The sequence below is a fragment of the Phyllostomus discolor genome, chromosome 2, assembly GCF_004126475.2.
Source record: "Phyllostomus discolor isolate MPI-MPIP mPhyDis1 chromosome 2, mPhyDis1.pri.v3, whole genome shotgun sequence".
Taxonomy (NCBI): domain Eukaryota; kingdom Metazoa; phylum Chordata; class Mammalia; order Chiroptera; family Phyllostomidae; genus Phyllostomus; species Phyllostomus discolor.
In genome coordinates, this window is record NC_040904.2 from 161715926 (window position 1) to 161743893 (window position 27968).

Below are 27968 nucleotides of genomic sequence, written 5' to 3' on the forward strand. Positions count from 1 at the left end.
CCTGTACCTTTTCCCCCATCCCCCCTCACTTTCCCTGCCAATAACCCTCCATGTGATCTCTATTTCTGTGATTCTGTTCTTATTCTAGTCATTGCTTAGTTCACTTTTTTTTAAAGTTTGGTTGTTGATAGTTGTGAGTTTGTTGTCGTTATACTGTTCATATTTTTGATCTTCTTTTTCTGAAATAAGTCCCTTCAACATTTCATATAGTAAGGTCTTGGTGATGATGAACTCCTTTAACTTGACCTTATCTGGGAAGCACTTTATCTGCCCTTCCATTCTAAATGATAGCTTTGCTGGATACAGTAATCTTGGATGTAGGTCCTTGCTTTTCATATCTTCAAATACTTCTTTCCAGCCCCTTCTTGCCTCTAAAATTTTTTTTGCGATATCAGTTGATAGTCTTATGGGCACTCCTTTGTAGGTAACTGTCTCCTTTCCTCTTGCTGCTTTTAAGATTCTCTCTTTATCTTTAATCTTGGGTAATGTAATTATGATGTTCCTTGTTGTGTTTTCTTGGGTCCAACTTCTTTGGGATTCTCTGAGCTTCCGGGACCTCCTGGAAGTCTATTTCCTTTGCCAGGTGTGTGAAGTTCTCATTCATTGTTTTTCTGAATAAGTTTTCAATTTCTTGCTCTTCCACTTCTCCTTCTGGCACCCCTATGATTCAGATGCTGGGACGTTAAAGTTGTCCTGGGGGTTCCTAACTCTCTCCTCATTTTCTTGAATTCTTGTTTCTTCATTCCATTTTGGTTGAATGTCTATTTCTTCCTTCTGGTCCAAATCATTGATGTGGGTCCCAGATTCCTACCTGTTACTGTTGGTTCCCTGTACATTTTCCTTTATTTCACTTTTAATAGCCTTCACTTTTTCCTGTATTTTGTAACCATACTCAATAATTTCTGTGAGCATCCTGATTAGCAGTGTTTTGAACTGTGCATCTGATAGGTTGACTACCTCTTTATTGCTTAGTTGTATTTTTGGAACTTTGATCTGTTCTTTCATTTGGGCTATATTTTTTTGTCTCAGGGCACCTGTTATGTTGTAAGGGGCGGGGCCTTAGGTATTGGCCAGGGCAAGGCTACCCATTTAGCTGCACTGTAGCGCTGTATGTGGGGTGGGGTCCGAGAGGCAATAATGCTGCTTGCTGGGCTTTCAGTTACTTCCTCTGCTATCCATAAGCAAATTGGGCCCCTCTGGTGCTGATTCCTGGGTGAGTGGTTTTGTGTACATTCTTGGACCCTATGGGTCTCTCCAGTGAACTCTCCTGTGACACTGGGAGTCACCCCCCCACCCGACAATCCTACAGATTTTTAGAGCCAGAGGTTTGATGTTTTGTTTTCCCACACTGTCACCCTGGGTTGTGTGGTCTGTCTTCCTCCCCAGTTATTCTTCCCAGTTTATCTGCATGCAAATGTGGTACCACCTTGTCTGCCAGATGCTGCCTTACCTGCCCAGGTCTCCCAGCTGCTACCTTGCTGCATTCCTTTCCATCCTGGCTGGCTGACTCTACCCCTTCTACCAGTCTGAATGAATATTTCTTCTTTAACTCCTTGGTTGTTGGACTTCCATACAGTTTCATTTTCTGGCAGTCTGGTTATTTTCTTATTTTAAATTTGTTGTTTTCTTTTTTGTGTGTGTGAGGAGGCAAAGTGTACCTAACTATGCCTCCATCTTGGCTAGAAGTCCTTGGTTTTTAAACTGTTCTTGAATGAAAAATTTTAAACATTCACAAAAGGAGTCAAAATACAACAATTGTCAGACATGTACCCATTGTCCAAGTTCCACAATTATAAGCGCATTAGAATAAATTTTCTCTGTCATCTCTAATCTTATGCTTTTTGACTGGCATTTCACCTTATAGCATTTTACACGTAAATTCACTGTATTTCACCTACAAGTTTATCATTAGGTACATCTAGCTGATAAGAAAATTTTCTCTTACCTACCATCATGCCATTATCCCATTATACATATTCAGTGTGTATTTCTACTTTTCTGGTTCACGTTAAGATTTTTTTCACGTTTAAGGTGTTAGAATTAAAATCTAAACAAAATTCACACATCACATTTGGTTGTTATGGTACTTACGACTTTTATTTTTGTATTCCCTTACAGTCCTCTTATTATTTTTCTTGCATGCAGTCTTGGAGAAATAAGTTCATATTCCTGGGGAGGGTTGGGTGGGTGGGCTGGGATGGGAGTAAAAGATAGAAAGTTGAAAAAAAAGATAGAAAATTGTACTTGAACAATAATTAAAATAAAATTATTTAAAAAGTTCATATTCCTTATGGTATTACTTATCTTGTTACTCTATCACCTGATTTTTTAACATGATAATTATATTTAACTATTGATTAGATTATAGATTCATATTTTCAGCAAAGATAGTTAATAGATGTGACTGTATGCTTTCTATTGCATCATATCATGAGCCTTATAATGTCTGCTTGACCTACTTAGTAATGATTTGATTGATCAATTAACTTCCTTTTTAATGCTATAGACTCATGGATTTTTATATATTTGATATTTTTTAATCCATTAAAATTATTATTATATTTTTTATGTTTAAATTGTCTCATTTTAGGCTAGTATGCAGGATCCAAATTGGTTGCTGTGTCCTCATGATAATTTTTGCCTCCTCTTTTTCTGGAGCAATAAGATGTTCACACTTTTCTCTGTTTGTATGCTTCCCACCCCTCATACTGAAACAGATCTTTCTCTAAGAAGCCCTGGTTCCTCTCAGTGGGAAATAGTATTAGAAACTATACCCCGCTGCCTGAATTATTTACAATGTAGCATGAATAATGGGCCACAATCAGTGCCAAAAGTGTATGCCATTTAATACTACAGATTTATTTTTTGCCCTTTTCTACATTTCTTTTGTTTAAGGTGTAGCCCTACTTTACATTAAAATTAACTTCGTTAACAAAAAGAAAAAAATCTTATGGATTCCACTGATCTTTCTGAATATTTAACCCATATAACTATCATTATCAGTTATATCACCAAAGGCTCAATTAACTATATTAGAATATTAAAGTGAAATTTAGCATTTATGTGGCAAAGTAGTTACTACATTCAATTAAGGGATGTTTTAGGTACAGAACATAACTTTACTTAATCAGGAAAAGTGTGGAGGAGGTAGAATATACCTCAGGCTTTGAAGGCAATGGAATAACTTTTTACATTATAATTTACTTCATTGACATAGATAGTCATGATTTCTTTCAGAAATTCAAAATTTTCATAGACACAGACAATAGTATATTTATTACTAGAGGAAAAGGGGGGTGGGAGGAGGTAAAAGGGTAAAGGGAGGATATAGGGTGATGGAAGGAGATTTTGCGTGGCGAACACACAATACGATATACAGTTGATGTATTGTAGAATTGTACACATGATACCTATATTATTTTGCTAATCAATATCACTCCAATAAATTCAATAACAATTTTTTAAAATTCAAAATTTTAGAATTTTAATTAAAATATATTCAGGTAGAGTAATACAGAATTTGATTTGTATTTTTTTATTCATTACATATACAAGGACCAAAGTGTATCTTACTGAATGAAAAAGTATTTTGTAAAATAAACTATTACAAATTACATCTTACTTTGACTTTATAATTTGTGCAATATGCTCACATCTTAAAAGTGACAGTTATGAAGCCTAATACTCCCAAGAACATGATACTATATCTATTAAAATTAAGCTGTTATCATTATCTGTTATCTATTATCATTATCATTGAACTATTCCCTTGTCTTTTGGTCACAACTGATTTTGTGATTTATTTCTAATAGTTCTTTTGGCCCTTAAAATATAATTTTAGCTACAAAAATTTCAAACTCTGGAAAAGCATCTAACATGTAAGCTCATACAGAGCTTTACTGAAAACATTTGTTTCATAAAATATGATTTAAGAAAAATAGCACATTTAAAATTTTGCATTTCTTACATTGATAAGAGTTTGCAGAATCAAGTTTCTAGCCAGAAATAGTAGCATGGAAGGAGGCCCAAGATGGTCTGAAATTGCTAATATAACCTGAGACCTTGTACTGTGACAGACAAAGTAAACCAAGAGAAAAAAGGCATTTTTTCCTTCATGCTTTTTAGTATTTTCTCATGGTTTGAAGCAAATAAAACTTTCTGGACCATTTCCTTAAAGGCATGTTTCACTTGCTGGTTCCTTAGGGTATAAATGAAGGGATTCGATAAGGGGGCAACTGACGTATTGAGTAGAGCTATTCCTTTGCTTAAAGTCACTCTATCATTTGCTGATAGTTTGATATACATGAATATACAGCTACCATAAGAGATGGAAACTACAGTCATGTGGGAAGAACAGGTAGGAAAGGCTGTTTTTTTGTCTTTTGCTGAGCAGAAGGGAATTTGCAAATTGTCTGGATGTTGTAGCCATAGGAAAGAACCACCAGCATCAGGGTGACCATTAGTGTCACCGCAGCAAAGAAGAAATACGTTAGCTCTATGAAATGTGTATCTGAACAAGACATCAGCAGTATGGGAGAACAATCACAAATAAAATGATCAATGACATTAGGAGCACAGAATTCCAACTTGACTACCAAGATAATTACAGGAAAGATAATCAGGAATCCAGATCCCCAAGAGCTGAGTACAAGTTGGTAGCAAACTCTGTTACTCATGATGGTGGTGTAATGCAGAGGTTTACATAAAGCCACGTAACGGCCATAAGACATAGCTGCAAGAAGGTAAAATACAGTTACCCCAAAAAGATACAACAAAAATAGCTCAGTCATACAACTCCTATAGGAAATAGTTCTGCCCTTATTCACTAGGCTTACCAGGAATCTTGAAATACAGTTGTAAATGAAAGTTCTAAAAATGAGAAATTCTGTAGGAAGCAATACATTGGGGGCTTAAGGTGGGGATCAAGCAAAGTTAGAATGATGATGGTTAAGTTTCCTGTCACACTAAAAATGTAACCAAAAAATAGAAAGAGGAAAATTACAACCTGCAACTTTGGGTTGTCTGTCAGACCCAAAAGAATAAACTGTGTCTGCATTGAATGGTTCTTCATTTCTCTCTTGTGGATTTTATCAAAGCTAGACAAAGAGTCAAAAAAAAAAAAAAAAAAAGGATGGTCAGGATTAGCTGTTAGGGTTACTGAGAAAGAGCAAAGAAGAGAGAGAGAAGCTCATTGATGAGGGACAATGTGTCAGGCACCACATCCAGAGATCTCCAACAACCCTCTTTGTGTAGAGTATTACACAAAACTAAAATTCTCTCTACAAAAATTAAGAAGGGTATATATTTATCTAGGTTTTACTTATAAGACTACAATTATGAATACTGATAGCTATCAAGAAAAATAAAAATTTTAGAATATAAATAAGTATAAATAAAAGGGATAAATCCTTCTGTAAATTCAAAAACATACAAATTTTTGCAACAACATTTGAAATAGAATTTAAGCTCCCTAAAGGCATTTTAGTGATCAGTAACATTGTAATACCTATATCAAGAGTTTTTCTCCTTCCCTTCCTCCTTTAGAATGTATTTTTTAGCCAGGCTGTGGACAAGTTGGACTAGTTCCATGTGGAGTTTACCATTAAACATGATTCCTTTTAAAAGTATGTTTTATTGATTATGCTATTACAGTTGTCCCAATTTTTCCCCCTTTGCTTCCCTCTACCAGGTTCCTCCTTCCCTCCAGCAATCCCCCCCGCCTCTTTGTTCATGTCCATGGGTGTGCATGTGAGTTCTTTGGCTTCTCCATTGCCTCTATTGTTCTTAACATCCCCCCCTATCTATTTGTACCTACCCAATTATGCTTCTTAATTACCATTAACATGATTTTTAGGAGACAGAAAGAAATCCAAAACACAAGTAAGTAAAAAAGTGTATTCTCTTCTTTAGAATTATCTTTAGCTGTGCAACTTTGGCCTGCTGGTTATAACTCTCTTTCTGAATATGGTCAACTCTTCAGTTGTCTCTTATTTATTTTAAATTTTTAAAGGTGTTTTATTTATTTATTTATTTTCAGAGAGAAGGGAAGGGAGGGAGAGAAATATCGATCATTGTTGCTGCAACCCAGGCATGTACCCTGGCCCGGAATCAAACTGGTGATCTTTTGTTTCATAGGCTGGTGCTCAATCCACTGAGCCACACCAGCTAGGATTTCAATTGTTTTTTAAAATCTACCACATACCTAAAATTTTACTGTTATTTATGATTTATTTATTTTTCTTAGTTCCCATGCCAAAATTTATGCCTGCTCAGAACAAATATGTATTGCTTCCTTAATAGTTTTCTCCTAGTTTGATTTAAAAATAATAAAATTTGACATAGTCCAGAGGGTTTGTCTGAATATCACAGTGATTTTAAAGATCAAGTGAGAAAGAATATAAAATAATTCATGATATCTTCTGTGTATAAAGCTGCTTTCTGTTTACTGGTTACTAAATGAAAATAATATATTATTTTTCAAATTTATTTTCTTGTTATCAGCATTTTCATAACTCCAATATTTTTATTAATGAATGAAAGTCTATCTCTCTAGGAAGATGTAATCAGACAAAAAGTAAGTGATAATTAAAATGTGGCAAGAAGATGGCCATAGAGGGAAGGTTTCTCTTTTTCTAGAGATCATTTCATTAATTTTCTTTTCTCAACTTATTCATTATTATATTAAATTTTTATTTCTATACAAAGCCACAGTCACCCTAATAAATTTAATTTAAAAAATGGGCAAAGGACTTGAATAGAGTTTTCTCTAAATAAAACATACAAATAGCCAATAAGATCATGAAAAGATATTCAATATCATTAGTCATTTCAGAAATGCCATTCAAAACACAATGAGATACCACTTCACATCCATTAGAATGATGTAATTTTTAAAAAGATTTTATTTATTTATTTTATTTTATTTTTTAATATATTTTATTGATTATGCTATTACAGTTGTCCCATTTCCCCCTTCACTCCCCTCCACCCTGTATCCCCTCTCCCACCAACGTTCCCCCCCTTTAGTCCATGTCCATGTGTCATACTTATGAGTTCTTTAGCTTCTACATTTCCCGTACTATTCTTGCCCTCCCCCTATCTATTTTCAACCTACATTCTATGCTACTTATTCTCTATACCTTTTCCCCCTCTCTCCTCCTCCCACCCCTACTGCTAGTCCCCCATGTGCCCTCCATTTCTGTGGTTCTGTTCCTATTCTAGTTGTTTACTTAGTTTCTTTTGGTTTTGCTTTAGGTGTGGTTGTTAATAATTGTGAGTTTGCTGTCCTTTTACTATACATGTATTTTCTCTATCTTCTTTTCTTAGATAAGTCCCTTTAGCATTTCATAAAGTAAGGGCTTGGTGATGATGAACTCCTTTAATTTGACCTTATCTGAAAAGCACTTTATCTTCTCTTCCATTCTAAATGAGAGCTTTGCTGGATAGAGCAATCTGGGATGTAGGTCCTTGTCTTTCATGACTTGGAATATTTCTTTCCAGCCCCTTCTTGCCTGTAAGGTCTCTTTTGAGAAATCAGCTGACAGTCTGATGGGAACTCCTTTGTAGGTGACTGTCCCCTTATCTCTTGCTGCTTCTAGGATTCTCTCCTTCGTTTTTACCTTGGCTAATGTAATGATGATGTGCCTTGGTGTGTTTCTTCTTGGGTCCAACTTCTTTGGGGCTCTCTGCGCTCCTTGGATTTCTTGGAAGACTGTTCCCTTTGCCAGTTTGGGGAAGTTCTCCTTTATTATTTGTTCAAATAACTTTTCCACTTGTTGGTCCTCCCCTTCTGGTACCCCTATAATTCGGATGTTGGAACGTTTAAAGGTGTCCTCGATGGTCTTAAGCTTTTCTTCGATTTTTTGAATTCTTATTTCATCATGCTTTCCTGCTTGGTTGATTCTATCTTCCTTCTGGTCCACTGTGTTGTTTTGAGACTCAGATTCCTTCCTTTCACTATTGGCTCTCCTCCGTGTATCTTGCTGCATCTCTTTTATGGTAATCTGCATTTTTCCATGTAATTTGCATCCAAAATCAACCAGTTCCGTGAGCTTCCTGCTCACCAGTGTTTTGAACTGTGCATCTGATAGATTGGCTATTTCTTGGTCACTCAAAAGGATGAGTCCTGGGGGACTGATCTGTTCTGCTGGAAACATATCTTATGTCTTTCCCTATCTCTCCTATTATTTTATTTATTTATTTATTTATTTATTTATTTATTTCTACGGTCTGGTCGCTCTTGTTACGGTGGGGGGCGGAGCCTTAGGTGTTCACCGGGGCTGGGCGCCCCAGTCGCTAGATTGTGACGTTATATGTGGGGGCAGGGGCGGGAGCGGGGACAGGAGGGATCAATGGCGACCGTTCTGTTCTCCTGGAGTCAGACACTTCCCTGGGCTTCTGGGCCGTGAGCTCTGCCCTGGTCCACAATCGCTGCCCCACTGATTCCCCCAGCCGCTGCTTGCGTACTCAGGGATCACCGCTGCACCGCTGCGCTCTTGCGCCCCAGATTGCTGTCACACCGATTTTGCGCCAAATTTCCCCCGACCTACGCGCGCCTGTGACCCGTGCCAGCCCCGCCCCCGCTCGGCTCGTCGTCCCCTACCAGCCTGGATGTATGGGTCTACTTCAACTTCTTGGCTGTCCGACTTCCATTTAGATAAATCCTCTGACAGTTCTGATATTATGACTGCAAATCATTGTTGTAAATTATTGTTGTTCTGTTCTTGGTTGTGCGAGGAGGTATGGTGCATCCACCTATTCCTCCATCTTGCCGGAAGTCCAAAAGATTGTATTTATTTATTTTTAGACAGAGGGGAAGGGAGGGAGAAAGAGAGGTAGAAAAACATTAATGTGTGGTTGCCTCTCACACACCCTCGACTAGGGGCACAGCTCACAACCAAGTCAAGTGCGCTCACTGGGAATCAAACTGGCAAGCTTTTGGTTTGCAGGCTGGTGCTCAGTCCATTGAGCCATACCAGCCAGGGAAGAATGATATAATTTAAAAATATATACAATAAGTATTGGGAAGAATGTGAAGAAATTGGAATCATTGCGCATTGCTGGTGGAAATGCAAAATGATTCAGCCACTGTAGAAAACACTTAGTTAGTTTCTCAGAAAGTTAAACATAGAACTACCATAGGACTTTGCAATTCCACTGCTAAGTACATATCCAAAGAATTAAGAGCAGGGCTCAATGTTTATAGCAGCATTAGTTATAATAGGCAAAAAGTGGAAGGAACCCAAGTGTCCATCAATAGATGAATGGATTAAACAAAATGTGGCATATACATACTATCCAGCCATAAAAAAGAATGAAATATTCTGTAGTTTTGCTAATCACTTTGTTTATCTCTACTTTTCTGCAAATGTGGTGAATTATATTGAGTATTAATGGCAAAATATTATTAGCATTCCTGGAATAAATTTTGGTTAGATGCATTTCTATTTTATGTATCACTTAATTATACTTGCTAGTATATTATTTAGAATTTTTACATATAGGGCCATATTACATATTAGTCTTTACTTTTCCTTTCTTATAATTTTTGTAACTAATCTGGCTGTTGAGGTCATGCTGGTCCCATAGAAAGACTGTGAAAAGTACCTTCTTTTTCTATTTTCTGGAAAAGTGTACATAAAATTGGAGTTATTACTTCCTTTAATGTTTACTAGAATTCACTAGAGAAACCATTTGGCCAGGAATTCTATACTTTGTGGATAAATTTAAAATAAAATATCTGATTTCTTTAGTAGAAAAAAAAAAAAGGAATGAAATATTGATATATGCTTCCATAAGATAGACCTGAAAAACATTATCCTTAGTGAGGTAAGTCAAAACACAAAAGGACAAGTACTGTGTGGTTCCACTTATAGAGTCACCTAGAGCAGGCATACTCATAGACACAGAATGTGGAATAGAGGTAACCAGGGAATGGGAGTGGGGGAAGGAAGAGTTGTCATAAATAGAGTTTATGTTGGCAAAGATGAAAAAGTTTTGAATCTATTGGTGATGGTTACACAACATAGTGAATGTATTTAAGGCCACTGAATTGTATACTGTGTTTAGAATGATAAGTATTCTGTATATTATATCATAATAAAATATTTTTTAAAGCGTGAAAAACAGAAAAAATTAACCATTTATAAAATCTACCTTTGAATTGCAGAAAATTATCTTAATTTATAACTAAAAATAAAAGATACAAACTCTAATGCACTTACCTTAGTTCCCGTATTTTCTCCTAGGATGTAAAAGGGAGAAAAAAAAAAGGTAGTAATGGATTATGAGTGCATTCAAAGTTTAGGCAGTATTATTTAAGCAAGAAATTGAAAGAAGATGACTTTTAAGTTGCAACTCAATGAAAAAGGATGGAATGTAGTCTGTGCTTTTGTAAATTTTGTACCTTTTGCCTAACCCTTGTACGTAAGTTTTTTTTAATAATTAATATTTTTAAATTCAGTTCTTTTTTAAAATTTTATTTTAATCATTGTTCAAGTACAGTTTTCTCCCTTTCACTCCCATTCCAGCCCACCCACCCAACCCTCCCTACTTCCCTCCCATTACCACCCACCCTTAGTTTTTGTCCATGTATCCTTTAAATTTGTTCCTGTAAACCCCACCCATTCCCCCATGAAATTCCCTCTCTTCTCCCCTCTGGTCAATGTCAGCCTGTTCTCAATTTCAGTGTCTTTGGCTATATTTTGCTTGTTTCTTTGTTTTGTTGTTTAGGTTCCTGTTAAAGGTGAGATCCTATGGTGTTTGTCTTTCACTGCTCAGCTTATTTTGCTTAGCATAATGCTTTTCAGCTCCATCCAAGCTGTTGCAAAGGGTAGGAGCTCCTCTTTTTTTCTGTTGCATAGAATTCCATTGTGTAAATGTACCATAGTTTTTCAATCCATTCATTTCCTGATGGGCATCTAGGCTGGTTTCAGCACTTAGCTATTGTAAATGGTGCTGCTATGAACATTGGGTTGCAAAGGTTCTTTTGTATTGGTATTTTAGTGTTCTTAGGATATAGTCCCAGCAGTGGAATTGCAGGGTCAAAAGGCAGATCCATTTTTAGTTTTTCGAGGAAGTTCCATACTGCTTTCTATAGTAGTTGTACCAGTCTTCAGTCCCACCAACTGTTGGGAACCGCCCTGACTGGTATCAGAAGCTGAAACCACTGCCTAGGCTAAGGCTAAGGGAACGCCCTTGGAACCGTAAGCCAGCAAGGAACAAGGGCTTGTCTCCCTGGCAGGAATGCTGCTTCTGCTGTTGAACCCCAAAAAGCTTGGTCGGTTAGCTAAAGACAGGTAAGATTCCCCAAGGGGGGTACGACCTAAGCCAGGCATGATCACTTTGGGAGGCCCCCCAGAAGAAGGACTTGGGGGGCTGCAGCAAAAGAGGGTGATGGACCCTCGCTCCTCGGCTTTGACATAGCCTGAGTTCTCATCGTCTGGGAGAAAATCTCCTTATTGCCTTAGTTGCCGTGCTAAGCCTGAAACAATGACAGGGTGGTGCAGCTCTGTGCTGAAAAGAGCGGATTCCCTGGGTGATCAGGCCTAAGAAAGAACATGTAAATTACTGTGAAACCTTCTTTGTTTAGAATGCTCTCAGTTGAATGAGAGGGGTCCAAGGAGGAAGTTAGTTTGTTCCTCAAAGTCTTACAGGTCTTTGACCCCGACTCAATAGACCAGCAAAGTTCCTTGTTTTCTATAGTTCCTTACTTCCCCCTGATAAGTACTGTACTTTACCTGAATTATTATGCAAAATGAGCCCAATAAAAGCATGTATAGAGGTAAATCGGGGTGCTCCCCACTAGGGGGGAGGGTGGCCATTTCATCCCTACTTCCCCACAGAAACTAGTTTGTCTCTGTGCATGTTTTTCTCTCGCGTGTTTTTCGGCGAGCCATCCGCAGCGTTCCGTGGTCACTGCTGGCAGGTGACCCACGCGCAACAACCAACAGTGCACTAGGGTCCCCTTTTCTCAACAACCTCTCCAACACTTGTTGTTTGTTGCTTTGTTTATTATGGCCATTCTGACTGGTGTGAAGTGGTATCTCATTGTGGTTTTAATCTGCATCTCTCTGATAGCTAGCAATATTGAATATTGTTTAATGTGTCTTTGGATTTTCTGTAGGTCCTCCTTGGAGAAGTGTCTGTTCAAGTCCTTTGCCCATTTTTTAATTGGGGTACTTGTCTTCTTAGAGTGGAGTTGTGTAAGTTCTTTATATATTTTGGAGATTAAACCCTTGTCTGAGGTATTATTGGCAAATATGTTTTCCCACACAGGTGGTTCTCTTTATTTTGATACTGTTTTCTTTAGCTGTGCAAAAGCTTTTTATTTTGATTAGGTCCCATTTGTTTATTCTTTCCTTTATGTCCCTTGCTCTAGGAGACATGTGAGTAAAAAAGTTTCTGTGTGAAATATCTGAGATTTTCCTGCCTACATTCTCTTCTAGGACTTTAATGGTGTCACATTTTATATTTAAGTCTTTTATCCACCTTGAATTTATTTTTGTATATGGTGTAAGTTGGTGCTCGAGTTTCATTTTTTTGCACGTGGCTGTCCAGTTCTCCCAACACCATTTGTTGAAGAGGCTATTTTTACTCCATTTTATGTTGCTGGTTCCTTTGTCAAATATTAATTGACCATAGAGACTTGGGTTTATTTCTGGGCTCTCTGTTCTGTTCCATTGGTCCATGTGCCTGTTTTTATGCCAGTGCCAGGCTGTTTTGATTACAGTGGCCTTGTAGTATAGTTTAGTGTCAGGTATTGTGATCCCTCCTACTTTACTCTTCTTTCTCAAAATTGCAGCAGCTATTCGGGGTCGTTTATGGTTCCATATAAATTTTTGAAGTGTTTGTTCTATGTCTGTGAAATGAGCCATTGGTACTTTAATAGGTATTGCATTGATTGTGTAAATTGCTTTTGGTAGCATGGCCGTTTTGATGATATTAATTCTTCCAATCCATGAACACCGTATATGTTTCCATTTGTTTGTGTCTTTCTTGATTTCTTTCTTCAGTGTTATGTAGTTTTCTGAATACACGTCTTTTACCTCTTTGGTTAGGTTTATTCCTAGATATTTTATTTTTCTTTTTGCTATTTCAAGTGGGATTTTTTCTTGATTTCTGCTTCTGTTTTTTCGTTGTTGGTGTACAGAAATGCCTTTGATTTCTGGATATTGACTTTGTATCCCGCTGTTTTGCCAAATTCATTTATTAGGTCAAGCAGTTTTTTGGTGGAGTCTATAGGATTTTCTATGTATGCTATCATGTCATCTGCAAACAGTGACAGTTTTCTTTCCTCCTTTCTGATTTGGATGCCTTTTATTTCTTTTTCTTGTCTGATTGCTGTGGCTAAAACTTCCAGTACTATATTGAATAGAAGTGGTGAAAGTAGACAGCCTTGTCTTGTTCCTGATCTTAGTGGAAAAGATTTTAATTTTTGCCCATTGAGTATGATGTTTCCTGTAGGTCTCTCATATATGGCCTTTATTATGTTGAGGAATGCTCCCTCTATTCCCACTTTGCCGAGTGTTTTTATCATGAATGGGTGCTGTACCTTATCAAATGCTTTTTCTGCATCTATTCATATGATCATGTGGTTTGTGTCTTTGCTTTTGTTTATGTGATGTATTACATTTACTGATTTGTGAATATTGTACCATCCTTGCATCCCTGGAATGTATCCCACTTCGCCATGGTGTATGATCTTTTTAATGTATTGTTGGATGCGGTTTGCGAGTATTTTGTTGAGGACTTTAGCATCAATGTTCATCAGTGATACTGGCCTGAGATTTTCTCTCTTTGTTATGTCTTTATCTGGTTTTGGAATTAGGATGACGGTGGCCTCATAAAAAGAGTTTGGGAGACTCCCATCTTTTTGGATTTTTTGAAATAGTCTGTGAAGGATAGGGGTTAGCTCTTCCTTAAATGCTTTGTACAATTCTCCTGTGAAATCATCTGGTCCAGGGCTTTTGTGTGTTGGGAGTTTTTTGATTACTGCTTCAATTTCTTTTGTTGTCATTGGTTTGTTCAGGCTTTCTGCTTCTTTTTCATTGAGTTTTGGAAGAATATACTTTTCTACAAAGTTGCCCATTTCACCTAGGATTTCAAATTTCTTGGCATACAGTTCTTTGTAGTAATTTCTTACAATCCTTTGTATTTCTGTGGTATCTGTTGTAATCTCTCGTCTTTCATTTCTGATTGTGTTTATTGGGTCTTCTCTCTTTTTTTCTTGATGAGTCTGCTTAAAGGTTTGTCGATTTTGTTTATCTTTTCAGAGAACCAGCTCTTGGATTCATTGATCCTTAGAATTGTGCTTTTAGTCTCTATGTCATTTAATTCTGCTCTGATCTTGGTTATTTCCTTCCTTCTGCTTGCTCTGGGCTGTCTTTGTTGTTGTTCCTCGAGTTCTTGTAGACGTAGGGTTAGGTTATTTGTTTGGAATGTTGCTAACTTTTTTAGGTGGGCCTGTATCACGATGAACCTTCCTCTCAGGACTGCCTTGGCTGTGTCCCATAAATTTTGGGTTGTTGTGAGTTGGTTTTCATTTGTTTCCAGAAACCTTTTGATTTCTTCCCTAATATCATTCTTGACCCATTCACTGTTTAATAGCATGCTATTTAATCTCCATGAATTTGAGTGTTTTGGGTTTTTTTTCCCTTGGGGTTGGTTTCTGGTTTCAGTCCCTTGTGATCCAAGAAAATGCTTGGTATGATTTCAATGCTTTTAAAATTGTTGAGGCTTGTTTTGTGTCCTATCATGTGGTCAATCTTTGAAAATGTTCCATGTACATTTGAAAAGAATGTATATTTAGCTTCTTTGGGATGGAGGGCTCTGTAAATATCAGTAAAGCCATTTCATCTAGGGTATTGTTCAATGCCACAATATCTTTGTTGATATTTTGTTTGGAAGAGCTGTCCATTTTTGATAGTGGGGTGTTAAAATCCCCCACAATAATTGTGTTGCTGTCCATATCTTTCTTGAAGTCCTCTAAGATTTTCTTTATGTATTTGTGTGCTCCTATGTTGGGTGCATATATATTTACAATATTTATGTCTTCTTGGTGGATTCTTCCCTTGAGTATTATGAAATGACCTTCTGGGTCTCTCTTTATGGACCTTTTTTGGAAGTCTATTTTGTCTTATATGAGTATTGCTACCCCGGCTTTTTTTTTTCCTGTCCATTTGGTTGGAAGATTTGTTTCCAGCCCTTCACTTTCAGCCTGTGTAGGTCTTTTATCCTGAGGTGGGTCTTTTGTAGACAGCAGGTATGTGGGTCATTTTTTCTTATCCAATCAGCTATTCTATGTCTTTTGATTGGAGCATTTAATCTATTTACATTTAAAGTTATTATTGATAGGTACTTATTCATTGTCTTTTATGTACGTGTGTTTCTCTCTCTCCCTCCCTCTCTCTCTCTGTCTCTGTCTCTCTCTGTCTGTCTCTCTCTCTCTCTCTCTCTCTCTCTCTCTCTCTCTTTTTCCTTCCCTTCCTTAAAGCGGTCCCTTTAGAATCTCTTGCAGAGCTGGTTTGGTGGAGGTGTATTCTTTTAGACTTCTTTTGTCTGGGAAATTCCTTATTCGGCCTTCTATCTTGATTGAGAGCCTTGCTGGATATAGTAGCCTTGGTTGCAGACCTCTGGTTCTCATTACCTGGAGTATTTCTTGCCATTCTCTTCTGGCTTGAAGTGTTTCCATTGAGAAGTCAGCTGTTTTCCTTATTGGGGCTCCCTTGTATGTTACTTCCTTTTTCTCCCTTGCTGCCTTTAAGTTTCTCTCTTTGTCTTGAAACGTTGCCATTTTAATTATGATGTGTCTTGAGGTGGGCCTCTTTGGGTTCCTCTTGATTGGGACTCTGTGTTTCCTGGATTTGTGTGACTTTTTCTCTCATCAAATTAGGGAAGTTCTCCTTCATTACTTTTTCAACTAAGTTTTCTACCCCTTGCTCTTCTTCTTCTCCTTCTGGTATCCCTATTATACGGATATTATTATGTTTCATATTGTCTTGAATTTCTCTTAATCCCTCTTCATTCTTCCTGAGCCTCTTTTCCTTTTCTTGCTCTTTCTGGGTGTTTTCTTCTACTTTGTCCTCTAGCTCGCTGATCCGATCTTCTGCTTCATCGATCCTGCTTTTCATTCCTTCTACTGTGGTCTTCAGTTCAGAAATTGTATTCTTCATTTCCTCTTGGCCTTTGTTGAGAGTTTCTATTTCCTTTTTCACGTTTATATAGTTTGCAGTGAGATTGATGTAGATTCCCTCTAATTTCTGAAAGCTCATTGTGAGTTTATTGAACTTCCTGATAATCATTGTTTTGAACTCACTATCTGATAGTTGAGTTGCCTCTATTTCATTTATCATTTTTCCTGAGGCTTCCTCGTTTCCTTTTAATTGGGGGGTTGTTTCTTTGTTTTCTCATTATTCGTGGGTTTCTTCATTTTTCTTTTGTTTCTTAAATTGATCTGTTTTGATTCCCTGTAATTATGGTGTGAACTTCTGTGGTAGAATATTTGTGAGATTCAGTGGTGCAATCTCCTTCATGTGTCCTGGTGTTCACAGCTTCCCCCTACTCTTTTTTTGTGATCAGTTGGAGGAGTCAGGCAAAATTGTTTAAAACAGCAAGAGAATCTACTATGATAATTACATTAGCAGCCAGTAGAGAAGAGATGGGTTATCCTTTGGTTCCTTATAGTGTTAACCATGATCCTCCACTGCACTCTCAACATTTTAGAAAGGATGGAAAGAGGGTATGGCTCTTATTAGGGACAAGCGGATTGTTAGTTGGATGTAGAAAGCTGTGAGGCTGTGGAAGGTCAGATTCTAAAGTAGGGTTGGATGAAAGATTAGTATATAGGAGTAGTGAGTAAAAGAATAGAGACAACCCCCACAATAGTATAGTTCAGAAAATTGCAAGGTGGGCTGAGATCAGGTAGGGGTATTGAGTAGTATTTACAATTGTATGGACGAGGTCTTATTAACAGTAATAGTAAAGTGACAGTCTTGTGGCTGAATTGATGAGATCTAGATAACAAGAATAAAGAGTATAGAACTTTGAGAGGTGTATTACTGGAACACAGATGAAGGATAGTAAATTATCAACACATTGTGACTGAGATACCAGGGGGAACCTATCAAATGACAGTATAACCAGCGAAGCAAAGAAGATTATACAGAAAGAAAAAGAATAGCAAAATATTATTAAAATAAAAAATGTCGGAACAGTGAGAAAAAAGATAATACAAATTTACAGTAACTTGCAAGATTAAAAAAAAGGAAAGAAAAGCAGAAGATGTAGTGCAGGAGAGATAAATTTGGAGTGGAAAGAATAATATTAGGATGAATGGAAGAGAAACATAAGGGATTGCGAGGTATAAAAATAATAAGAATTGAAAAATAAAATTTCACATAAAACACAAGATAACTCAATCAATCAACAATAGCCACAAAAATAAAACAAAAGAAGAAAAACCTCTTGTTGGTTTCTAAGTGGCCAGACCAGTTTTTCTGATCTTGCTGGCTTTGGCTGGCTGAGGGACCTTTGAAATGCTTCTCTCTCTTCCCAGCCAGATCTCAGCAAGACTGTCAGGTACCCTGGGTGCTCCTGAGCACCCTTGCTCTTTAGAGCTCACTGTCGTGCTCTCCCGGACTCTGGGGTCCTACAGGGTTCCAGCTCTATGATCTCAGAAGGCACCTGCGACATTTTGGGATTCACTGTGCCCTCCCTGGGAATTGTAAAAGCGCAAGACCCTTCTGGGTTCACAGTGCATGGGAGTCAGGCTTCCCGATGGGGCGCGGGCGGAGCCCCTCCCAGGTCTTTGTTTTCCACCAATCCCCACCCAGACTGGGCTAGGGGTATTGGGGCCTTTCCCGACCAGGGGCAGTCATGTTGGCTGGTGGCCCAAACTTCTCCCAGGTCTCTGAGTGGGTGTTCATAGTCCCTGGGCGATTTTTTCCTAGACCAAGTGGCCAATCTGTTCCTTCAAGCAACACGTTCTCCCCTGGAGTTGCTCAACCCCCATATTCGGGGGAGGGAGCAGCAACTCCCCTCTCCCGGGAGCCCTGAGGCAGACCCAGGAGCACCGGGCCTGCGGACTGCACACCCCTATACCCTGCGCTGATCCCCGACTCCGTTTTGTCCTGAAGCAGTCTCCTTACTGTCTGTTTTTTCAGTGATCGCAATAATTTTTGATGTCCTGCTTTCAAAAGTGATTCGGTAACCTAGTCCACTTGCTCTGTTTCTCCACCAATCTGCGAGTTTCCCTCCTCTTCACAGAAGTCAAGAAAAACTCTGCCTAGAGTAAAGCCACCATCTTCCTCTATCACAATTTTTAATTTTTTAATTTTTATTGTTTTTATTCTCTTTTGATTTCTTTTTCCTCTCTTACCTGATTTCTCGTTTTATTCCTTCCTCCTTCCTTTCCTCCAATTTTATCTCTTCTTCCTTCCTTCATCTGCTTTTTCTATTTTTACTTTTTAAAATTTTTGCTAAATACCTACAAGTGAGACAAAATCCTGGATCTGTGAAAAGACCAAAGTTGAACCCAAAGATGGGGCATCACAACACCTTGGACACTGAGACAAATTTCACTCTGCTATTACAGAGAACCTGCAAGTTATTCCATATTTGTATTATTATTATTTTTCCAGTATTCCTACATCCTTTTTTAATAGTATTTTTGTATCCCTCTTCTTTTTGTATAGTCTGCTTTGCTAGGCTGGATATATTGTATGATCTGACAGCTTTACCCTGATACCTCTTTCCATACTGTACTGCTAATGTACTGTCCTTTAACTCACCTGTGTCCCATTAGCACACTACTCGAGGTTCTGTACTCCCTATTCTAGTTACCTAGATCTCATAGATACTGTCATATGATTGTTGCCCTAATATTATTGTAAATAACTGCTGTTCCATGCAATTGTAATTACTTCACAACACCCCCCGCCAGATCTTGGCCCATTTCAAAGTTTCCTGAACTCTATTACTGTAGTGGTTAACTCTATTCTCTCACACACTACACCTATTTACTATCCTTTACTCTCACCTTACCTCAGAATCTGACCTCCCACAACCTCCCTGCTTTCTAGATCCAACTCACAATCCTTCCTCCCCCAACAAGAGTCTTATCTTCTTTCCATCCTTTCTAAAAATCAGCTAGCTGGGTGGAAGACCACGGTTAACACTATACATAGTGAAAGGATCTCCTATCTCTTCCCTACTTGCTACTGCTGTAAATAGCATAGAATTCTCTGTTTCTGTCTTAAACCATTTTGCCTTCCCCCTCCAACTGATGACAAAAAAGAATAGGTGGAGGTGGTGAACACCAGGATACCCACTGGAAGAGGAAACCCAACAACAAAGGAACCACTAACAGATAACAACAGAAGAAGGTGAAGGAGGGAGTAGTAACCACACAAATCTCAATCCAGGACCTATCTGGAAATACAACTAAACAGTAGAGATAGCACCCAATACAAACAATTGAACAGGAATTCTTTGAACCTTATACAAAAGGAAGAACCAGCTTCAACACAACCTGCCCTCACCAGCACAACAAAATACAGAGGTGGTGGACAGAGTGACCCTCATTTAACCAGCTGGTGGGAAGGAACCACCAAAGAAAGACTCAACAACAATCAAAACCCAAAGGCAAACACAAAGCCAACTTAAATGACAGCCCAAGACCAGTGAGCTTGGGAGATCAAGGAAACAGCACCACTGAAACTCACTGCTATTCTACTAAAAAGGTTCACAACATAAACCCAGGGAGCCAGAACAGATCAATATAAGAAGCTGAGGCTAACAAGAAGAGTCTCACAAACAATGGGAAGACAAAGAAACAATCCCCAAATGAAAGGAAAGGAGGAAGCCTCAGAAAGAATGCTAAATGAAATAGAGGCAATTCAACTATCAGATATTGAGTTCAAAGCAATCATCGTCAGGAAACTCAATGAGCTCACAATGAGCTACCAGAAACTACAGGGAAGCTACAATGAACTCACGGAAAACTACATCAGCATGAAAAAGGAAATAGAAACTCTCAACAAAGGTCAAGAGGAAATGAAGAATACAATTTCTGAACTGAAGACCACAGTAGAAGGAATGAAAAGCAGGATCGATGAAGCAGAAGATCGGATCAGCGAGCTAGAGGACAAAGTAGAAGAAAACACCCAGAAAGAGCAAGAAAAGGAAAAGAGGCTCAGGAAGAATGAAGAGGGATTAAGAGAAATTCAAGACAATATGAAACATAATAATATCCGTATAATAGGGATACCAGAAGGAGAAGAAGAAGAGCAAGGGGTAGAAAACTTAGTTGAAAAAGTAATGAAGGAGAACTTCCCTAATTTGATGAGAGAAAAAGTCACACAAATCCAGGAAACACAGAGTCCCAATCAAGAGGAACCCAAAGAGGCCCACCTCAAGACACATCATAATTAAAATGGCAACGTTTCAAGACAAAGAGAGAAACTTAAAGGCAGCAAGGGAGAAAAAGGAAGTAACATACAAGGGAGCCCCAATAAGGAAAACAGCTGACTTCTCAATGGAAACACTTCAAGCCAGAAGAGAATGGCAAGAAATACTCCAGGTAATGAGAACCAGAGGTCTGCAACCAAGGCTACTATATCCAGCAAGGCTCTCAATCAAGATAGAAGGCCGAATAAGGAATTTCCCAGACAAAAGAAGTCTAAAAGAATACACCTCCACCAAACCAGCTCTGCAAGAGATTCTAAAGGGACCGCTTTAAGGAAGGGAAGGAAAAAGAGAGAGAGAGAGAGAGAGAGAGAGAGAGAGAGAGAGAGAGAGACAGACAGAGAGAGACAGAGACAGAGAGAGAGAGGGAGGGAGAGAGAGAAACACACGTACATAAAAGACAATGAATAAGTACCTATCAATAATAACTTTAAATGTAAATAGATTAAATGCTCCAATCAAAAGACATAGAATAGCTGATTGGATAAGAAAAAATGACCCACATACCTGCTGTCTACAAAAGACCCACCTCAGGATAAAAGACCTACACAGGCTGAAAGTGAAGGGCTGGAAACAAATCTTCCAACCAAATGGACAGGAAAAAAAAAAGCCGGGGTAGCAATACTCATATAAGACAAAATAGACTTCCAAAAAAGGTCCATAAAGAGAGACCCAGAAGGTCATTTCATAATACTCAAGGGAAGAATCCACCAAGAAGACATAAATATTGTAAATATATATGCACCCAACATAGGAGCACACAAATACACAAAGAAAATCTTAGAGGACTTCAAGAAAGATATGGACAGCAACACAATTATTGTGGGGGATTTTAACACCCCACTATCAAAAATGGACAGCTCTTCCAAACAAAATATCAACAAAGATATTGTGGCATTGAACAATACCCTAGATGAAATGGCTTTACTGATATTTACAGAGCCCTCCATCCCAAAGAAGCTAAATATACATTCTTTTCAAATGTACATGGAACATTTTCAAAGATTGACCACATGATAGGACACAAAACAAGCCTCAACAATTTTAAAAGCATTGAAATCATACCAAGCATTTTCTTGGATCACAAGGGACTGAAACCAGAAACCAACCCCAAGGGAAAAAAAAACCCAAAACACTCAAATTCATGGAGATTAAATAGCATGCTATTAAACAGTGAATGGGTCAAGAATGATATTAGGGAAGAAATCAAAAGGTTTCTGGAAACAAATGAAAACCAACTCACAACAACCCAAAATTTATGGGACACAGCCAAGGCAGTCCTGAGAGGAAGGTTCATAGCGATATAGGCCCACCTAAAAAAGTTAGCAACATTCCAAACAAATAACCTAACCCTACGTCTACAAGAACTCGAGGAACAACAACAAAGACAGCCCAGAGCAAGCAGAAGGAAGGAAATAACCAAGATCAGAGCAGAATTAAATGACATAGAGACTAAAAGCACAATTCTAAGGATCAATGAATCCAAGAGCTGGTTCTCTGAAAAGATAAACAAAATCGACAAACCTTTAAGCAGACTCATCAAGAAAAAAAGAGAGAAGACCCAATAAACACAATCAGAAATGAAAGACGAGAGATTACAACAGATACCACAGAAATACAAAGGATTGTAAGAAATTACTACAAAGAACTGTATGCCAAGAAATTTGAAATCCTAGGTGAAATGGGCAACTTTGTAGAAAAGTATATTCTTCCAAAACTCAATGAAAAAGAAGCAGAAAGCCTGAACAAACCAATGACAACAAAAGAAATTGAAGCAGTAATCAAAAAACTCCCAACACACAAAAGCCCTGGACCAGATGATTTCACAGGAGAATTGTACAAAGCATTTAAGGAAGAGCTAACCCCTATCCTTCACAGACTATTTCAAAAAGTCCAAAAAGATGGGAGTCTCCCAAACTCTTTTTATGAGGCCACCGTCATCCTAATTCCAAAACCAGATAAAGACATAACAAAGAGAGAAAACCTCAGGCCAGTATCACTGATGGACATTGATGCTAAAATCCTCAACAAAATACTCGCAAACTGCATCCAACAATACATTAAAAAGATCATACACCATGGCGAAGTGGGATACATTCCAGGGATGCAAGGATGGTACAATATTTGGAAATCAGTAAATGTAATACATCGCATAAACAAAAGCAAAGACACAAACCACATGATTGTATGAATAGATGCAGAAAAAGCATTTGATAAGGTACAGCACCCATTCATGATAAAAACACTTGGCAAAGTGGGAATAGAGGGAGCATTCCTCAACATAATAAAGGCCATATATGAGAGACCTACAGGAAACATCATACTCAATGTGCAAAAATTAAAATCTTTTCCACTAAGATCAGGAACAAGACAAGGCTGTCTACTTTCACCACTTCTATTCAATATAGTACTGGAAGTTTTAGCCATAGCAATCAGACAAGAAAAAGAAATAAAAGGCATCCAAATCAGAAAGGAGGAAAGAAAACTGTCACTGTTTGCAGATGACATGATAGTATACATAGAAAATCCTATAGACTCCACCAAAAAACTGCTTGACCTAATAAATGAATTTGGCAAAACAGCGGGATACAAAGTCAATATCCAGAAACCAAAGGCATTTCTGTACACCAACAATGAAACAGCAGAAGCAGAGATCAAGGTAAAAATCCCATTTGAAATAACAAAAAGAAAAATAAAATATCTAGGAATAAACCTAACCAAAGAGGTAAAAGACGTGTATTCAGAAAACTATATAACACTCAGGAAAGAAATCAAGGAAGACACAAACAAATGGAAACATATACGGTGTTCATGGATTGGAAGAATTAATATCATCAAAATGTCCATACTACCCAAAACAATTTACGCATTCAATGCAATTCCCATTAAAGCACCAATGGCATATTTCACAGACATAGAAGAAACACTTCAAAAATTTATATGGAATTATAAACGACCCCAAATAGCTGCTGCAATTTTGAGGAAGAAGAATAAAGTAGGAGGGATCACAATACCTGACACTAAACTATACTACAAGGCCACTGTAATCAACACAGCCTGGTATTGGCATAAAAACAGGCACATGAACCAATGGAACAGAACAGAGAGCCCAGAAATAAACCCAAGTCTCTATGGTCAATTAATATTTGACAAAGGAACCAGCAACATAAGATGGAGTAAAAATAGCCTCTTCAACAAATTGTGTTGGGAAAACTGGACAGCCACGTGCAAAAAAAAAAAAATGAAACTTGAGCACCAACTTACACCATATGCAAAAATAAATTCAAGGTGGATAAAAGACTTAAATATAAAACATGACACCATTAAAGTCCTAGAGGAGAATGTAGGTAGGAAAATCTCAGATATTTCATGCAGAAACTTTTTTACTGACATGTCTCCTAGAGCAAGGGACATAAAGGAAAGAATAAAGAAGTGGGATCTCATCAAAATTAAAAGCTTCTGCATGGCTAAAGAAAACAGTATCAAAACTGAAAGAGAACCAACTGTGTGGGAAAACAGATTTGCCAATGATATCTCAGACAAGGGTTTAATCTCCAAAATATATGAAGAACTTACACGACTGCACTCTAAGAAGACAAAGAATCCAATAAAAAAGTTGGCAAAAGACTTGAACAGACACTTCTCCAAGGAGGACATACAGAATATCCAAAGACATATGACAAGATGCTCAGCATCACTAGCCATCAGAGAAATGAAAAGTAAAACCGCAATGAGATAGCACTTCACACTAGTCCGAATAGTCATCATAATCAAATCAATAGACAAATGCTGGAGAGGCTGTGGACAAAAGGGAACCCTAGTGAACTGTTGGTGGGAATGCAGACTGGTGCAGCCACTGTGGAAAACAGTATGGAATTTCTCCAGGAAACTAAAAATGGAACTGTCTTTGACCTAGCAATTCCACTGCTGGGATTATATCCTAAGAATCCTGAAATAGCAATCCAGAGGAACCTCTGCACCCCAATGTTCATAGCCGCAGAAGTTACAATAGCCAAGTTCTGGAAGCAATCTAAATGTCTATCAGTAAATGAATGGATCAAAAAACTATGGGACATTTACACAATGGAATACTACACAGCAAACTGAAAGAAAGAGCTCCTACACTTTGCAACAGCATGGATGGAACTAGAGAGCATTATGCTAAGTGAAATAAGCTAGGTCGTGAGGGACAAATACCATATGATCTCAGCTATAAGTGGCACCTAATCAACAAAAAAAACAAACAACAAAATATAACTAGAGACATTGAAATAAAGAACAAATTGACAGTAACCAGAGGGGAGGTGGGAGAGCGATAATGTGGGAAACAAGGGGAGGGGTTGTCAAGGAACGTGTATAAAGGATACATGGAGAAAACCAGAGGGGGGTAGGATCAAGAGTGGGAGGTGGGGAGGAATGGGGAATGGCAGAGTTGGGGGGGAAATGGAGATAACTGTATTTCAACAACAAAAAGAAATTCTGCTGGCTTTTAATTTATAGCACTTGCAAATTAATTTGAGCAGGAATGCAAATGCCTTCTAAAAGACTTTGTCTCAGAAAAATTTTTAGAATCTTTTCCAGAAACTACTGACTTATACTTTATTCTAATATGTATTCTATATTTATATTCTATTTATTTAAATATATATATATATTTATAGTATAAACCTTATTTAAGGAGATGGATAAATTTAAGTCAAAGCAATTGAAATGCTCAGTCTCTTTTTGTATAATTTTCAAATCTCTTTCTCTGGAAATAATGAAAAATTTCTATATTTTGCATATAAATTACAATTAAACTGATTGGAAAATATTTCCTGAAGGTGCTGGTATATTAATTTAAAATAGGACTGGAGAACCCTTGTCTGAAACTTTTTAGGTTTGGGGAAAAGCATGACTTCTATAAGTAGAGCAGTTGAATCACATACCTTAGGTTTAAAGTCTCAACTACCTCTCAGTCTCAGTTCTTTTATTTTTAAAGGTAAGATGAAACTAATATCTGTCTCTGCAGACATTATGGGTTAAAAAAAATAAGATAATGCCAATGAAGTGCTTAGTCCATGGAAAGGCAGAGAATAAATACACAAAATAGATTACCTATTAATCTCAGAATACTTTTAGTTCTTTTGGACATTTTGAGAAAAACCAAGATGTTAGGTAAAGAAGTTCCTGTAATTAAAAAATGCAAGAGGCCTAGAACCATGCTTGTAGACATAGTTATTGTTAGAGCTGAGTGTGTGTCCACAGGCCACAGTTCCTGCTCTTTGCGGCCCTACATATCTGTAAGATAGACTCCTTATTCACTTAGAGAAGCTTCCAGCTCCACATGGCTCATGGCAGGTTAGGGGGTACCTATAAGCTTTTAGAAAACTAAAAAATAATAGCAACAGAGTAAAATGATTACTTATAAAAAGCACCACTTTGTCCTAATAGGGAGCTCAGAGATCTGTCAAATTAGGATTTTCAGTAGAGAAGGCCAGTCAAGAAAACATGGAAAAAGCCAAAGGCAGGATCGAGGGTGAGAGGCAGGGATGGGTGGGGCAGTGGCAGAGGGGCTGAAACTAAGGGAGCAATGGAGACAACTGTACTTGAACAATAATAAAAAAAATTTCACCCCCCCAAAAAAAAATAAAAGAAGAAAATATGGGGAGATTTGGAAAAGGGGCCCAAATTAGTGGAAACACTTTATTCAAGAGAACTGTAGAGCAAAAAAGAGAAGAAATGATAATGGAACTATCAGTGCACTGGCTATCAGAAAATTCTTCTTTTAGAAACAACTCTCTGAGAATGCAGGGCAGCTTTCTTCTCCTCATTCTTGTCCTGTCTAGTTGATTGCAATGTGTCTTGCTGTAGGAAGCAGCAGGGTCCTAATTATTTATAACTTTTTCATTGTAATTACTCATAGTTAATTGAATTTTCAACACCCTTTTAAATAAGGTTGATGCTATGCTATTAGATTCATCTTCATTCCAGTCTCTGTTCATTTAAGAACATTTTAAGAATATTTTATTTATCCACACCTCTGTTTTTATCTTGTTTGCCAGTTTATTTTGTTTATTAGATTCCACATATAAGTGAGATCATATAGTATTTGTTTTTCTCTGATTGGCTTATTTCACTTAGCATAATAATCTCCATGTCTATCCATGCTGATACAGAAGGAAAGACAAAGTCACTATTAGGACAAAGTGGTGCTTTTTATAATTAATCATTTTACTCTGTTGCTATTATTTTTTAGTTTTCTAAAAACTTATAGGTATCCCCTAACCTGCCATGAGCCATGTGGAGCTGGAAGCTTCTCTAAGTGAATAAGGAGTCTATCTTACAGATATGTAGGGCCGCAAAGAGCAGGAACTGTGGCCTGTGGACACACACTCAGCTCTAACAATAACTATGTTTACAAGCATGGTTCTAGGCCTCTTGCATTTTTTATGGCTGTACAGTATTCCATTGTGTAAATGTGCCATAGATTTTTTGATCCACTCACGTACTGATGGGCACTTGGGGCTGTTTATAGATATTGGCTATTGTAAATAATGGTGCTATGAACATAGAGTACATATATTCTTTCAAATTGGTGGGAGAGGAGACTGAATGAAAGAAGGTGAAGGGATTAGCTAAAGAACATATATGTATAACTCATAGACACAGACAACAGTGTGGTGATGGACAGAGGGAAGGGGGAGCACAGTCTGGGTGGAGGTGGGCAAAGTTGGGGAGGATGGGGACATCTGTAATAGTGTCTACAATAAAAATAAAGTAAAAAAGTTAAAGAGTTCATGTTGTGAATAAATTCTATTTCTGTTGTTGAAAAAACTAAATTGTTCTGTGCTTATAGTATGTATTCCAACAAAATTAGTGCTATTGTAGCAATGCAAATTTTACAGTAATATGTTGTATTACATTGACTGAGGTTTCTATGTGTTTTCTTGGTTTGATTTTCTTAATTTCTTTATGAATTCGAGTTTCCTTCAATTTGTTGTCACTTGCTTGCTTACTTAAGCTACAATTTTGATTTGAGGATCCAATACTTGCTTCAGTTTTTTGGATGTTTTTGCTACCCGTAATCACACTAATTCATCAAACTCAATTAGTGTATTTGTCTTTTTCTTTATAAATTCTTTTTTAAAACATTATTTTCTATCCTCACCTGAGGACATTTTTTTTTCACTGCTGTTTAGAGAGAATGGAAGGGAGAGAGGGAGAGAAACAACGATGCAAGAGAGGGAAGCCTGCCGTATGTGCCTGGACTGGGGATTGAACACACAGCCTTCCAGTTACAGGATGATGCTCCAACCAACTGAGCTATACCAGCCAGAGCACTGATAATTTCTTTTTTTCTATTTCTGTTGTTCTGATGGCTTTATTGGCTTTCTAAATAGGGAGAGAATGATTTTAATACTTGCTTCAAGGTATAGTACTAAACAACATTTTAAAGTTGAATTAATTGGGGTAACATTAGTTCACAAAATCATGAAGATTTCAAGTGTACAACTCAATAAAAC

At 37.6% G+C, this 27968-nt stretch overlaps 1 protein-coding gene across 1 annotated transcript; it reads right to left on the reverse strand.

Moving 5' to 3' along the window:
- Nucleotides 1-4044: 4044 nt before the first annotated feature.
- LOC114512993 (olfactory receptor 6C75-like) lies at nt 4045-5071 on the reverse strand. Its single transcript, XM_028532103.1, is given in 3 exon segments — nt 4045-4377; nt 4380-4852; nt 4855-5071. Coding segments are annotated over 3 exon segments (1023 nt in total).
- Nucleotides 5072-27968: the final 22897 nt, after the last annotated feature.